Source organism: Oncorhynchus clarkii, chromosome 7 (assembly GCF_045791955.1).
Source record: "Oncorhynchus clarkii lewisi isolate Uvic-CL-2024 chromosome 7, UVic_Ocla_1.0, whole genome shotgun sequence".
In the NCBI taxonomy this organism is placed as follows: Eukaryota; Metazoa; Chordata; class Actinopteri; order Salmoniformes; family Salmonidae; genus Oncorhynchus; species Oncorhynchus clarkii.
In genome coordinates this window covers 21,239,194-21,255,624 of record NC_092153.1, presented here as the reverse complement: position 1 = coordinate 21,255,624, position 16,431 = coordinate 21,239,194, and the positions used below count along the sequence as shown (strand labels likewise).

The 16,431-nt window shown below is 42.6% G+C and overlaps 1 protein-coding gene across 1 annotated transcript in view; it reads left to right on the top strand.

The window, feature by feature from the left end:
* The first annotated feature begins 1,246 nt into the window (after positions 1 to 1,246).
* Positions 1,247 to 16,431, top strand: part of LOC139414157 (zinc finger protein GLI2-like) — a 71,485-nt gene continuing 56,300 nt past the window's right edge. Inside the window, exons 1-2 of the mRNA XM_071162039.1 lie at positions 1,247 to 1,435; positions 11,860 to 11,982. Of these exons, the coding sequence (XP_071018140.1) occupies positions 11,868 to 11,982 (115 nt within the window). The 5' untranslated portion in view covers positions 1,247 to 1,435; positions 11,860 to 11,867. The remainder of the gene's footprint in view (positions 1,436 to 11,859; positions 11,983 to 16,431) is intronic.

Below are 16,431 nucleotides of genomic sequence, written 5' to 3'. Positions count from 1 at the left end.
AGGAAAAGGGCCCGTGCTGTGCTGTCTGCAACAATCACGGCAATTACTGGAAGAGGACCTTTCAAAATGTGTCAATCACCACCAGGCCTGTACACAATAAATACAGTTCTGCCATGTAAATAAAACGTTTCAATGGTCTAAGAAGCAATGGACATCATCCATTTTTTTTTGTTAGAATCAATTCTAGAAATGAAATAAACCTATATTCTACAAATGTCCAAAATCGTTAGTTCGATTGATTAATAACCGCGCAACGAAAAAAATAATCCAAACACAGGTGCTCTAGAGATTTGGGCTAGACAACATGCCGTGGATTGATATGATTGTCCAAATGAATACATTATTAATAAATTAGAGTAAGATTAAATACATATAGCATACATTAGGGTAATTACCTTGTTATGACAGATTTGGTTTCTTGGCTCCAATACTCCAAATAGGCATTAATGATCATATTTGTTATAGTTTATGTAATTCATTTAATGAATCGTTAAATTGGACTACACACTGCACTTCAAGGTAATAAGAAGGGCTGGAATTCAGGTGGCAAGGACGTTGGTTGTTTACTATTGAGGATAAATAAATTGCATACATTTCAGCTCACAGAATGACTCCAGTTTATTCATTTATCTAAATGTAATGTTATTATTATGCAATTATTTCTTAATGTTAAGGCCTATCTACACATACCATATCCTACACATACAAACTAGTCTAATATGTTTTAAATAAAACATTATAATTAAAACATGTATATTTTAATTGGCTGAGACACTAACATCGTACGGGCAGCTTGGATACAGGTCAATCACCTAATAATAAACAATGGTGAAACTTTACACAACTTTTCCCTAAACCTTGAGCCTTAGTTGGTTTGGCTAGACCGGCCCATCTGGTACAGCAAATGGAAATACTCACCGGAGAGCTAGAGAGGAGTGCGAGAAGAGAGAGAGGAGAGAGAGAATGAGGGGGACCAGATTGAAAACATATCAGCCGGGCGTCTCAAAAGCACATTTCTGACGAAGAACGAACCACCCTCAAACCTTTCAGACCTCTTTAGGCTACAAAGTTCGATATCCTGCAATGTTTCGTTAGTAAGGGAGGATCGATTTCAAGAACTTGTTTCGTTATTCTCGGTGATGGATTGTAAAAGTTGAGACGACGCACATAAACTCTACGGTGAACTTTATGAGAAGTTGGGAAGAGGAATGTAGTTAGTCTTGATCGTGTTTAGGCTACTAGAATATAGTTTATGGATGTCATCCTTGCATTGGAAGGAGTTTGTTACTTCTTGCTTTTTGTCGGAGAAAGTTAGACCTAACGGTAATCTTCGATAGCGTTGCTGAAACTTGTACAGAACTAGTGGACAAACAGAACGGAGGGAGACGCACCGGGTCAGACTCGGACCATACCGACCACAGGCATCACCACTGAGGTAGGTGGACTGGACATGCATGTGATGATGAACTCTGGAAATCATCGTTCTTATTCATTATTAGAAGATTATTCTCATTATGAATAGGCTAGTAAATCATTTTAGTGCACATCAGAAATTGTTACTTTGAATTGCCTAAAATAGTATTTAAACGTAACCTTTTAAAATAGCGTTTAAAAAAAAATATATATATATATATATTTATTTATTTTTACATAAAAAAATGTATTATATACCCATTGATTCTTGAAGAATATAACGTATAGATAGATGCCTTGTGAGTTTAGTTCAACTGTCGTACCCCATCATAACCCCAAATATAAGCTTGTTTTAGTCCAATATTTGTAAATGTAAATGTAACAAACGCTGTAAAACCTCAAAACATGGTTAAAACTATCATTTTGATACCATGGATGGCCAGTCCTTGCATCCATAGCTATGCATATGAATTCGAGAGTGGTTACATTTCTCCAGGCCCATCCCTCAGCTTTGTACCAAAAACAGAGGCTGGATGTTCGCTTTGTTATTGTTTCATTTAAGGATTCTAGGTTTAACTTGAGCTTTCGTGAGTTTAGGCTGCTTGAATGAAAGAGACCCTTCCTAAATCCCCTCAATCTGAAAGGTATCCAACTCGCAAAAAAGTTAGTGTGTTTGCTACTGAGAGTCATTAGCAGTCACACCCAATGCAGGAAAATGTACATTGCTGTGCATTTCAATGGCTGCAATTAATATGCATTGTTAATGTTTCCCTGGTGTGTTATTAATGTGTGAATAAATTACAATCAAAACATGAAACAACATTTGAAGAAGCATTTGCTAATAGTCATCTTTATTTGAGAGAAAATAAGCTGGGGTGGTTGTTAGTAGAGATAAGCATTATAATCAAAATGTACGAAGATAAGAAATATCAAAAAATATTCTAAATAAATCAATACCTTCCTCTACTATGTTACCACTCTCTGTTTCCAAACAGAGTTGGTTCTGGCCTGGGACGTCTGTGTGTTTTTATGTGAATGGCCCGTTGGTTGGTTTAGTTCATTTGCATTAGAAAAAAAGTTTTAGTGCATTTTCTATTGTGCAGAATGAAGAGTTCCAGCAGTCAGGCTGCGAAGAGTTGAAAAGATTTCAAGAAATGATGGGCCTTTCACATTATTCAAAGGGGACTGAGGCTTGGTGCTGCGGTCATCAACCTACCCCCACTTTCATCTCAGCCTCTCAAATGGCATCCTATCCAGCCCTGGTCAAAAGCAGTGCACTATATAGGGAATAAGGTGTCATTTGGGACATGGACACTCACCAAGCAGAGCCATTCTGCAGCCGTTTTCACACCGCTGGCCTACTCCACGAATGCCTTTATTGATTCTGCTAGCTTTTCTCTTCTCCAGAGAACACAGACAAAAAGAGAGGGACTTCCTGGTTTCTTAAGTGTTTGAAAAAGTGGAATAGAAATTGAGTCTGGTATTCAGGAGAGAGAGAGGAGCAGGGGAGATGTCTGGATGAAAAGTGAGTCAAACTCCCCACTGAGAGGATTGAAAAGTATCTTATCCCCCATAAACAAGAACACAGCACCAATTAAGCTATCTGGCCTAGGAAGTCGTTCAGGCAGGGGAAAGGAAATGCCACTGGCTAAACACTAGAAATAACAGGTTGGTTAAGGCTTAAACCTTTGGCATTACCATGTAGTGAAATACACTTTCTATTGGATGCTATCTTATTCTTATTTCTGCCTGTTTGAAAATATGAGAAATTAGTATGAGATACCTACAGTATACACACGGTTATCTTTAATTGTATTCACATTTTAAACGTTATCTGATGTCCAACTGTTAAGAAGTGTCCATTTACAATCAAACTACACTTAATCACGTCACATGACTAACCCCTTCCTTCCCTCTCTCAAATCAAATCAAATTATATTTGTCACATGCTTCGTAAACAACAGGTGTAGACTAACAATGGAATACTTATTCTCTCTCTCTCTCTTTCTTTCTCTCTTTCTCTCTCTCTCTTTCTATCTCTCTTTCTATCTCTCTTTCTCTCTCTTTCTCTCTCTCTCTCTCTCTCTCTCTCTCTCTCTCTCTTTCTCTTTCTCTCTTTCTCTCTCTCTCTCTTTCTCTCTCTCTCTCTTTCTCTCTCTCTCTCTCTCTTTCTCTCTTTCTCTCTCTCTATCGCTCTCTCTCTCTTTCTCTTTCTCTCTTTCTCTCTCTCTCTCTTTCTCTCTCTCTCTATTTTTCTCTTTCTCTCTTTCTCTCTCTCTCTCTTTCTCTCTCTTTCTCTCTTTCTCTCTCTCTCTCTCTCTCTCTCTCTCTCTTTCTCTCTCTCTCTTTCTCTCTTTCTCTCTCTCTCTTTCCCACACAGAAAAGAGCAGTAATTGCTGCCATACCCTCCAGAAAACTAATATTTTGGTTTGTTCAGAGAGGCCCCTGACCACAGCAGTCTGCCCTGGAGGCTGTGCGTGCGTCTGTGTGCACGCGTGCTATGGCTCTATCGACAAAGGCAGCATTAACTGTCTCTGTCCTAAGGGGACAACACTAGAACCACCTCACATATTTCTTATGGAATAGTCCTTATGGATTACATCATGTGAAGTGAGTCAATTTTGTCAGGTTGCTTAGCTAGACGTTTTTCAGAGGAACAACTATGACCGTAAAGTTTGAAACTGTCACTGTTAATACCATGCATTTTCACCTTCATGTAAACGGTATTCTACAGTTATCCAGCTTGGCTGTTTCTACAGCTTTGGCTCAGACAAAGACGTGAACATTGTTGCACTATTCCTCTGAACACCACATCACATCTGGCTCAGGTCAAACCAAATGCTATCTTTGGAGGGAATTGGAATATTAATCAAACGTTGTTAATTCCATTGTTTAACTTCGCCTCCATCAACTATTTATCTGCTCGTTACACTACCTTGTCTAATATACGTTTTGTTTAATTTGGAAAAATGTTAACAAAAAATGAGGCCAATATCCCAGCCAGCACATAATATTCTGAGAACCATATGTTTGTTAGAGCTTGGTGAGAGTGTGGTTGTCCTATGGTTATTTTGCGTACAACCTTCCCACAATGTTCTGGGAATGGTGCAGGGTACCCAGCTAGCGCATAACATTCATGTTTCTTAGGTGTGAATTTCAGGACTTCAGCATAACCTTTCTTACACGTTTCCTCGTGGTTCTATTTAAGCAATGTTCTCAAATTGTTCCGAGAGCGTTCCTCTGCGACAATTTGAGTAATTCAGCATAACGTTTTCTATAGGTTTCGTCATGGTTCTATTTAACCACAAGAAAACAGTATCATTCAAAGAACGTTGTAAGAATGTTGTTTAAAAACATGTACTTTCCGTTCTCAGCGTAAACAAATCGCTCTCTATGCTCTATTTTGTTAATTGTGTTCAGGGGTGTTGGCCACGCCCACTAATTGGCCACACCTGGTCCTAATAAGTGCTTTGTTTCCTTTGAAATGAGGTCTGTTTGAACAGACAAAAATGACCAGCTCTGTATGAGTAAAAAACAAACACATGGCATGCAAGCTGAAGATTATAGGTTTGAATCCCCCTGAAATCTCCCACAATAAAAAATAAATGTGTTAGCATTATTGCCTAAGCAAATGAATGAATGCCTCAGCAAATTAATTTCAAAACTGTTAACTCAAGCTAGCAGTATTTTTAGGTCTTATTGAAACATGTTCTAAGAACATTAAATCATTATTCAAATAAAACTATAATATTAGTTCTCTGAACTTTAATAAAACCTCAGAGGAAAACTTTCAGGGAACCACAGTAAAACGTTCTAAGAACCTCCCTGCAACCTAAAAATGAACTTTCCCAGAACAGGCCAAATTTTTACTTCCGTTCTCAGAACGTTTGAAATACTTTCCCTTTTACCAAACGTATGGCTTCATTCCCAGAATCAATGGGAAACCTAAAATGTACGTTCCCACAACTTCCAAGGAATCAAATGTGCTAGCTGGGATGTATCTTGCATTATAAGACCATCTTAACAATATATTAAAATTGCAGCTTTAAGGGGCTCAGCTCAACCACTGTGTTTGAGGATATCTACAGGTCATATTTATTTAATTTCTTTAGATCAAACAAACAGTGAGTTGTGTTTTCTCTCCCAGCACTCCACAGGAGCAGGGTCAGACGTCAACAACACAGAGCTCAACTCCAGAATCAGTTTGGTCTCACAGCTAGACTGCCTCTATTATTCTCTCTTTCTCTCTCTCATCTTTGTTTTTGCATAATCTAGATTGTAATTGTTATTCATCAATCCCAACCAGTTGTGCCCCTCATACTAAGATACTGCATCATATGCAGAAAAATCTATTTTAACGCAAATGCAATTATACATGATGAAAACAGAGCTCCATTTCATGCAATGGCATCACAGATTACACACACATGACAAGACATTACACACAGACCAAGATACATCACACACGCACGCACGCTCGTAAGCACACACACACACACACACACACACACACACACACACACACACACACACACACCAAGAGACATGAGAAATCAAAGGTCCGGACCAGAGGGCCACAGGGGACATGGGCCTCTCTCCTTCTCTGCTCCTCGTCCTCAGTACTGTATTTAATGTAGTATGGCTCTGCTTTGATTCACTAGTTAATTAATTCCTGAAGGGACGCTATAGCCCTGACGATCTCTTCTGACTCTTTTTGACAGCAACAGTGTGTGTGTGTGTGTGTGTGTGTGATATCAGTAATAGAAATGTCCTCGTGCAGTGAAAAGAAGTAAACAGAATCAACAACACCAACCATTTCAAATGCAGCCCAAAACCAGTGACGGGTGTCAGAGAATCAGTGGACTTTGATTGGTGCCAGAGAATCAGTGGACTTTGATTGGTGCCAGAGAATCAGTGGACTTTGATTGGTGCCAGAGAATCAGTGGACTTTGATTGGTGCCAGAGAATCAGTGGACTTTGATTGGTGCCAGAGAATCAGTGGACTTTGATTGGTGTCAGAGAATCAGTGGACTTTGATTGGTGTCAGAGAATCAGTGGACTTTGATTGGTGTCAGAGGGTAAGGGGTCGTTTTGATTTCGCATAAAGAAATGCCTTCATGATTTGGCCATGGCAAGGGAAGAAACTTGAGATGTGATAACTTATTTGTCAGCGCTGAATAGCTTCAAAGCAGGCAACCCAAATCCTGCCTGTAGGGGTTCTGTATTAGATCAGGGTTAAAATGCTGCCAAGCCACAGACTCCTTACTGACAGTCTAAAGAACCCAGGACAGGGCTTGTCTTACATGTGGTATACACCCAGCCCATGTGTTATCCCTTAGCAATCAATCCCCTTTGCCTTCTTCCCCCCACAAGGCAGCACACTCAGCTCCCAGCTCCTACATTCAGGCGCAGGGTCAGGACCTGGTTGGGGCTCTCCGTGGGCCCTCTGAGGCCTCGCTCCTCCCTGTTGAAGGCAAGGACTGCATCCTAAAGGGCGACCTATTCCCTATTTAGTGCACTACTTTTGACCAGGGCCCATAGGGTAGTGCACTATATAGGGAGTAGGGTCCCACTTGGGACGCAGCCAAGGGCTGACAGAGGCAGTAGTACTCTTCATCCTGTGGGCCCTCATGCCTTCACGTTGAGCAACAGAGCCTCGCTGGGGTCACTGGGCCTTACACTGTGTCAGTAGCCATTAGTACCGCATGGCTTTAAGGTGAGCTGTGTGGGTTTCACTCTGTTATTCCGCTGTTTGGCAGCTGTGGCTGGTGGACTGGAGAGTGGTTACAGCCATGGCTTAAGGGTGTTTGAAGAGATTCCCCTGGCTGTGGTGCTTCCCTGTCATGGCGACAGCTTCCTCTGAGCAGGAGCTTACTGGTTGGTTAAGAGGTTAATGTTGTGCTAAATGGGGAGATCAGGGCGTTGCTGATCAGGGTGGCGTTTTGGGGATAAACACTCACCCTTTTAGAGCCTCAGCTGCCAACAGCAGAGATGACGGAAGGAGTCCAAACTGTGACTAAAACATGAGGTGTGTAACACAGTTTAACACACCATTTGGCATCCGGATGAAAAGGCATAGCGGTTAATAAATGCCCACAAGCCATTTCACTGTTGATCAGGGATATGAAGGGCCAGGGTGTAACCCTCGTTGCTCTGGGCAATGCACTTAGCGGAGCGAGCCCTGTTTGCTACTGTGAATCTGTGTTTAGAGACGAGAGCCTCCTCCTCTTTGCCTGAAGAGGCCTATATCTCTGGCAGACGAGAGAGGAGCAGTCATTTTTTGTCAGGGTGACCGGCTAAATCCTCTAGTAGGTGATTTCTCCCCTGAAGTGGAGTTGGAGCTATAAGCCCAATATCTGTATGGCATTGCCAGGACCTGAAGAGATCACCCACAGGATACTGCACTTACAGGCAGGGGATGGGTTCTTATCCACGGGGCTCCTCTTTTCCTCCCTGCTTCGTCTGTCCACAACAAGCCAACCGAGAGAGAGAGAGAGAGAGAGAGAGAGAGAGAGAGAGAGAGAGAGAGAGAGAGAGAGAGAGAGAGAGAGAGAGAGAGAGAGAGAGAGAGAGAGAGAGAGAGAGAGAGAGAGAGAGAGAGAGAGAGAGAGAGAGAGAGAGAGAGAGAGAGAGAGAGAGAGAGAGAGAGAGAGAGAGAGAGGCCCCTCAGTCTCACTTCACTAATTGAAGTGAAATAATAATGATATGGATCGGGTGATAGTGAATAGCGTGATTCTGCGAGTCTGCTCTTATGCGGTAGTGGTGCGTGGGTAAAATCACTGTGGACGCCAAGCCAGGATAATTGTGTTGTTTGCTCTATAAACTGTTAGTTCATATGCCTTGCCGCCGTGAAATATAGGCCGAGACTAAATTCATGGAGGCCAGGCTTCCCTTGGCCTCCATGAATACACTGCTCTTGTGTCAACGATAGCCCTTGTTGTGATGAAACGTTTCTAGGCTAGAGACTCGTCCAGTGACTAATACACTCCTCAGAGTGTGTTCTCAGGAGACCCTTGGTGGGCCTTTTGAGAGGGAAATGATTCACCTATTCAAATTGTTCGGCACAACAACCTTGTTGAACTTTGACATTTTCTGCATACATAACAGTACTCCGAATAGTAAAGATTCTTCGTATTCAAACGCCACACCACAAGTGATCTCCCTACTTGTGCTTATAGTCATAAGCAGTATGTGGGCTGCTTTTACGTGACTACAATTTTTCAGAAGGGGGGGGACACGTAACCATAAATTCCAGAAAGTGCCCGACGCCCGGGCTTCAGTCCCTTCAGAGAGAGGCTCGGTAGTGGGCCTGACTCTGCTCTGTGATTTTACTGCACTACTGTGACCTTTCAGTGTTCAGTCACAGTCATTTGTTTGGCCGACAGCTCGCGGTGTAATAACTAAGCGTGGTGATGGTTTGTGGGAAGCTGTAAGTAATACTCTGTGACTTGCCAAACTGCATTTTGCTCCCGGTAAAGCAGGAGACCAGCACCTGGAATGCAGAGACATACATTTTTTCCAGACACTGGGAATACCCTTCTCTCTCACGGCAGGCCGTTTTGAATCCTAGGAAATTTCTTACAAGAATAATACATGTATGTCAGAGTAACTCAGAACTACACACAGATATTTTCGTTGCTCATAATTAACCTTATGATACTATACTTTTTGTCCAAGATTCTTTTTCATGCAACTATGTCTAACGGTCTAACGATCATGGATAATGTTTAGTTCATTTCTGCCCTTGGAATTAAGAGGTTGTTCGTGAAAAGAGGATTAGATCAACAAGAGGAAAGTCTCCATTGGTTTAGCTATGAGTGGTTAAAGCTGGCCTTGCATGTTTTAAGCTGTGTTTTCTCTACTTGAGTTTGCACACAGGAAGTGGACTGGACAGTGGGTTAACTGGATAACTGTACTCAATCACTTCTCAGTCTCATAGGGATGAGAAACATCTTTCCATTCCTATCTTATTCAGACAGTTTCCTGATTATTACGCTTTAATGGCCTGAAACTACAATGACTCATAAGTACCGAGGCCATGTTAAATATATAATAGTTGAAGAGTGGGAACAGAACACAGCGCATTAAATCTTTACCTTTGTAGCTCCAGTAGGGTGTGGTTTAGAGACACATGGGGTAGACCCTGTACAAAATTGCAATACCTAAAACAAAACAAAAAAAAGCTGGGAAGAGGCTTGAGCTTCTTCTCCTCTCAGAGCTCCTGAAAGGAAAGGAGAGCTGAACCGTATCGGAGGGAGCATCAGTTAAAGACCGAGGTTCTAAAACAAACAGGCATTGGTTTCAACACACAGACAGAGGCTGAATGAGAAAAGTAGTTTGAGGAGGAGTTGTTCTTCTGTCATAAATAACCTTTTTCTGTTAAGCTTTGCATTGTTCGTTTTCACGGTTAAATGGAACATTGGGTGTCGTCTTTAAAGGTAATGGCGGTTAACAATAGGAGGTAGAAGTTCATTATTCCTCACAGCTGCGTATCTAAATCTACTGCTGGGTTTATTATCATGGTAATTAACCATCTCCTAGCTACTAAAATAATATAATTGTTTATTTATTTTGCTTTTCAACTTTAATAAAGGTATGGTTTATTGTTTCTACCATCAATATATTTAGCTATGACTCTCAGAGATAAGACATTCATATCTTGACACAAAGGCACACACAAAATAACACACTCAGGAACACCATCTCACGCGCGCACGCACACACACACACACACACACACACACACACACACACACACACACACACACACACACACTTGACATGAACTGAATTTCTTGTTCCATTCTTGAGAACCCATTTAGTTTTCACAGACTGAGTCACAAGCAGTTAACAGAGTGAAACAGTTAAACACGCCGAACAGAGAGTGAATTTGTAGGTCCACATTGTTAAAACACAGTTTACTGCCCCTTGAACAAGCTGGGAGGGTTGGCAGGATGTAAAAGCCTGATGGACAGCTTTGTCTACTGTCTTTACTGTTGTGGTGTCTCTTTGAGACAGCCTAGCAGGTGTGGGGGGGCCAGGGGCCCTTTTTCTCCACCGACACTGCTTTGTGGGGAAGGTGGTAAATGTGGCACATGAGACAGTAGTGTCGTGGCATTCATTCATGTCCCAGTCAGCCAGTTCTTTGGTGTATTTAGGTTTTCATTAGTTAACATCAGTCAGGCTAGAGATTTTAGCTGCTCAATCCCCCTTCTGGTCCTTCATTACACCCTAGTAATAATATGTGCCATTCACACATTTAGGTGAGGTTGGGATTAGTCTCACGGAGTGTTGAAAGTCTTTTAACTATCCGTGGATCTTATTGACATGCCCTCCTCATCAGTGTCATGGAACAAGAGAGAGGAGAGCAGACAAGAGCAGACAAGAGTGGAGTGAGCCCTGGTGACCAACAGGAGAGATCAAGCGTGCCCCTGGTCATTTGTTTACCTTGGTTTCCATCGGTCAGTGTGGTGTCTGACACCTGTAGTGTCCCATAGCTCTGGCTCTTCTGTCTCCTGTCTCCCGTCCGTCCGGCCAGTCTCCGCCGGGGGAAGATATGACCATGTGTCGCAGCTCTTCAGAGGAGGAGGGACAGTTTTACCGCTCCTCCTCCCCCATCTCCACATACCCCACTTGCACGTAGTCTGGGCTGGAGGCTAGTCTTATTAGTAAGACACCCATTATGATCTAGATACACTAAGCCCTGACTTTACAACACCTTCAAGGAAAAATGGTTTAGATGGCTGTTTGAGGACGTTGATGACTGTGCTCAGGTCAGTTGATATTAGTTTGCTACACCTGCTTTACACAATATAGGGTAGCTAGATAGATACACTAAGCCCGGGCTTCACAACAGGTTCAAGGAAAAACCTCCCCTATATTGTGTAAAGCACGTGTAGCAAACTATAATATCAACTGAACTGAGCCCAGCCTGCAGTCTCAAACAGCCATCAACACGCTCAAACAGCCACCTAAACGAAGAATGACTTGGCAGGCAGCGCGTCGCTTGTTTATCTTTGTTGAACCTAGCCGCTTATCTTTGGTTGCAGTGCAAACATGTAGTGGTTTTGTCCTGAAAGAAATCTAATTTGAGTTGCTGCTTTCTTCCAGGACCCCAGTGATCCGTGCTACGGTTTGCTGTCTCCAAAGGTGGTTTAGCGTAACCTAGCCTGGGCTGGCATCCAAGTTCATTTAACTGTGGATCTTTTTATCAGCGCTATTTGAACTGATTGTTCAGCCTCGCTTGCTAAGAATAACACACCCTTATATCTTCAAACGTGTTGAGAAAACACATTGGATCTCTTCAGAGGATGCGGCCTACTGTATAATGTGGCCTACTGGCCTACTGTATAATGTGGCCTACTGGCCTACATATCATTGGCCTACTGTATACATGTCACATAATGAAATGATAATGACGATGCCACCCCATGTCGTTTCCTTCAGAGCTTCTGATGTCCGGAATGGAGACCTCTGCCCCGACGACCACAGAGAAGAAAGGCTCTGGTCTGGATGGAAACGGCTTCACTGACCTCCCGAAGAAACTCTCACCTTCAGCTGTCACCAGAGGTACTGTCCACTTTTCTTCAATGACTTTAAAGAAGGGAAGGGGGGGACGGTTTTAGTTTTACTGGAAGGATAAGGGTCCGTCTCCATTCTTTTGTGCACATCCACTCCAGGCCGGTTTCTCCTGCCGACACAGGTTTTACTGTAAGGTAAAGGGTCCCTGCATCCCTACATACTGTAAGACTGTCACACAAGCCAAGGTCTTAAAGAGACTGACAGGGCCGGGGGTAAGGAGGAGGTTTGAGAGAGAACATGCACATGAAATATACATATGAAAGATAAAACGCGGTATTGGGAGAAGTTGCTCTGGGCTCTAATCGTCCCTGATAAGGCTCTTCCTGTAGCACCTGGAGCAGTCAGAGGTGACTTACAGTAGAGCTGATGGGAATCAGTAATGTAACGCAGGGCCCTGTTAAAGAGCATCATTAATACTGAACAGGTACGTGTGTGTGTGTGTGTGTGTGTGTGTGTGTGTGTGTGTGTGTGTGTGTGTGTGTGTGTGTGTGTGTGTGCGTGCGCTTCTGTCACAGGGAGAAGTTCATAAAGACTAAAGACAGCGACGTTGCTCGATTTGGCGGCATAATCTCTGATTAATGGTTCATATAACTACATGGGGCTGGCCTGGGAAAGGTAAAATGGCTGTGTTTGTTGAAATTAATGAAAAGTAGCAGTGTGCCTCTATCATAGGGCGGCCGGGAGAGACAGAGAGAGAATGCATGTTTTAAAGATGTCAGTGAATGTGTGATGAAAGGCCTGTATAATGAGGTTGAAAGACCTTGTTCTTACCTCCAGAGTATCACACTGATGAATTACTAAAAATGGCTGGTAGAGCAGCGTTGCAGTGGGCGACATGGCCCTTCCTTCAGAGATTGACAGAGATGCAGATTGACGGCTAACTTTGAAATGGTAATACAACTTCTTGTGATTTAGTGACATTTTTACTCTTTAATGAAGGGCTTGGTGGCCTGCCATGATAAAGAAATATCCATTAATTGTTTAAGGAAGAACAAAGATAAAAATAGGCCATACATTTTCTGGCCCTAACGATTGACATCAGGCCCAATATTTTTGAAACCTTCTATAGACCTCAAGTTTGTTTTCATAACCTTGTGGAGTTTGCAGCGCAATGCCCGTTAGTCCAACAATAAATTCATGATTTTGTGTAAGAATAAGGAAAGACAATCTGAGTTGACAACGAGTAAAATAGTAAGCGTCTATAGGGGCGATTCTGTGATGTCTTAAATGTCTACTAGGAATTCCTGCAACAGAATCCAGCAGTTTTTCTCCTAATTTAATTCAGAGTGAACCCTAATTCCTTAACCTATCAGAAGGGCCAAAGCTAATTAGTTAATTAGACCAATTTCAAGATGTCACTGATAACTTCAATTAATACACGTGTATGATGACACGAGGATAGTTTGTCTTTGAAATGACATTCAAGACTAGTGTCCACCACGATGAGGAGAAACAGACAGATAGAGAATGCATGTTTTAAAGATGTCAGTGAATGCCAGTATAATGAGGTTGAAAGACCTTGTTCTTACCTCCAGAGTACCACACTGATGAATTACAAAAAATGGCTGGTAGAGCAGAGCTCAGTGGGCGAGATGGCTCTTCCTTCAGAGATTGACAGAGATGCAGATTGACGGCTACCTTTGAAATGGTAATACAACTTCTTGTGATTTTAGTGACATTTTCATTCTTTAATGAAGGGCTTGGTGGCCTGCCATGATAAAGAAATGATTATTAGGCTAAATGAATCTAGGACATATTTTACATACACTATAAATGGGACATGAATCAAGTGGGACTTTGTTTTCAACAACTTGTTTCATGTCGACATCAATATCGTTAACTCAATTATATTGACCTACCATTTTATTTCCAGCTAACTCATTAATTTTTTATCACTCTACAATTACTTCAATCATATAACTGGCCATTAATAAGCATTTCTAATATGGAGCTTGGAATGTCTGAACAATGGTTATTTTGTCGTGAAGGAACATGTTTCCAGACCTGAGCCTTCTGGCAATTAAGAAAACATTTGACTGCCTACGAACCTAAAATTCTAATCTGTTAATGTGATCACCCTCTCTAATTTAATCTCAGTATGCCTTCCTCAATGGAGCCAATTCACACACGCTGAGGTCATATGTGGAAATACTCTCGGCCGCAGCGAGCGATAGAGAGGCCCTTCTGTTTGGGCCAATCGTCTTCTGTGGATAAGCCCCCTCAGCCCTGTAGAGAGGGTCTTTTAAAGTAGGTTGATTTAACTTTCAAAGGGGCCTGGAGAAAGAATCTTGATTACCAGGCGCAGGGTAACAAGGCAGGCCCCCTGTGTCTCCTCCCTGCCCTCCTATAACTATGATTTTCCCTGGTCTACAATGGCTCTGGATCTGCAGGGTCTCTGCCTGGTCCGCTTGGCCCAGAACAAGTGCTGTGTTCCAGGCTTGTGTTGCTCTGCCCCCCCCCACCCCACCCCACCCCCCTAAAGTGGAGCTGCTGTGTTAAACCTGCATCCATCGGCTTCTCTCGTCCCATAACTCCTTTACCCTATCACTATTAGAATAGTGTCACCGTCCATATTTTAATCTTAATAACACCACACACTCACACCCTCAGTCCAATAGAATCGGGTCTGGGTAGAACCAGCTTATAGAGTCGCAGCTTCATAGGTCTAAAATCTGCCAGCACACCAAGACAGGGCAATTACTTATCTCAATAACATGCATTATTATTCCTGTTTGCCAGACACAGATAAGTGAATATGCAGTGAGAGTGCAGCCAAAAGAGACAAAGTCCTTGAACTTAAAAAGCACATTCCCGAGCAGAACCGCCTCCTGCTTTGGAATGAAAAGTAGACCATTGTAATATACCGCCCCTGTTCCCGGCGCTGTAGCTTTACTGTCAGTGTGTAGTTTACTACGGGCTGGTGGATCCTTGTCAGCTAAGTCGGGCCCACCACAGAGGACCAGACATGGCCGACCAGCTCCATTATAGAATCCCCCCTGTTTTATTCTCCTGTCTGTGTTATTTATTCACAACAATATCTTCTCTATCAGAGGACAGGGCTAATGCAGAGTTTTAATATGTTATTTACGCGTAAAAAAAAAAAACAAGCGCTCTATGTGTGTAGACCGGAAGGGTGGGGGTGAAATGAATGGGCCGCTCCCATCTTTTATATCAGAGTTTAACAATCTGGATTGCTAATAGAACCATTTATCATGGAGCGGTCATTTATTTGATGTGAACATGCAGGCAGCCCAGGTCTGGTCTCATATCCCAGAGGTCTATGGAAATTGGGGGTGGAGTCGTTGCGTGCACACATTGGACTCAAGTAGGAGTCACTTTGTTTAAAATGGGGGCCCAGGTGCACCGACCGACTAGCCTGTCTGGTCCTGTTGATGATGTGTGTGCGCGTGTGTGTGTGCGCGTGTGTGTGTGCGTGTGTGCGTGTGTGTGTGTAAGTACGTGGGTGGATGGATGGAGCTTTAGTTGCTGCTCCTGTCCTCAATCTGTCATTTATATTGGTGGAAGGACCAGGAAGGTGATGTTAACTGGACCTATAAAAAGTCTGGCCTGTGACTTCCGGACTGCAGCCCACATTGCTTATTGAAGCATGGCTGGCCTCCCTTTCTGTGTGTGTGTGTCTGTATGTGTGTGTTCATTGGTAACTGCTGGGCCTGGACACAGCACAGCTAACCCTCACCACTGGGCCGTGCACAGGGTTTTGGTTCCCTTTAATGAATTGAAATGAGCTCCTGTATTTTCTGTGACAGCCCGCATCTGTCTGGTTAGTGGTTATAAAGGCTGCGGGCCCGGGCAGACCGGGTGTATAGGTTTATGGGGTTTCATGCATGACTTTTATGATTTCAAATCCGTTTCATAATTTGGAAGGCATTTATAGACATCATACATTGTCGAAATTGTACTCATATTTTCGGAAGATGTGAATATTTGCTATAATTTTATTCAACCCTTATTGATATGTGCTGGTGAATATTATTTTGTTCTTTGAATAAAACAAAAAGTTGTAAGCGGGTGAAATATAGGAAGGTCTGTAACAGGGGTTGAGAAACCGGAAAGGGGCAACGTTTGTTTTCAAAGGATTAAGCTATTTGAATTCCTTTTCTAACCTAGGCCATTGGAGCCTGGTGCTATTCGCTGGTAATGATTTGATTCCCTGGCTTTGGTGGGCTGGTGACACACACTACCGTTAAAAAATTTGGGGTCATTAAAATGACATCAAATTGATCAGAAATACAGTGTAGACATTGTTAATGTTGTAAATGACGTTTGTAGCTGGAAACTGCAGATGTTTTAATGGAATATCTACATAGGCGTACAGAGGCCCATTATCAGCAACCAACCATCAGCAATCCAAGTTTATCATTAGAAAACCATTTTGCAATTATGTTAGTACAGCTGAAAACTGTTGTGATGGATGAT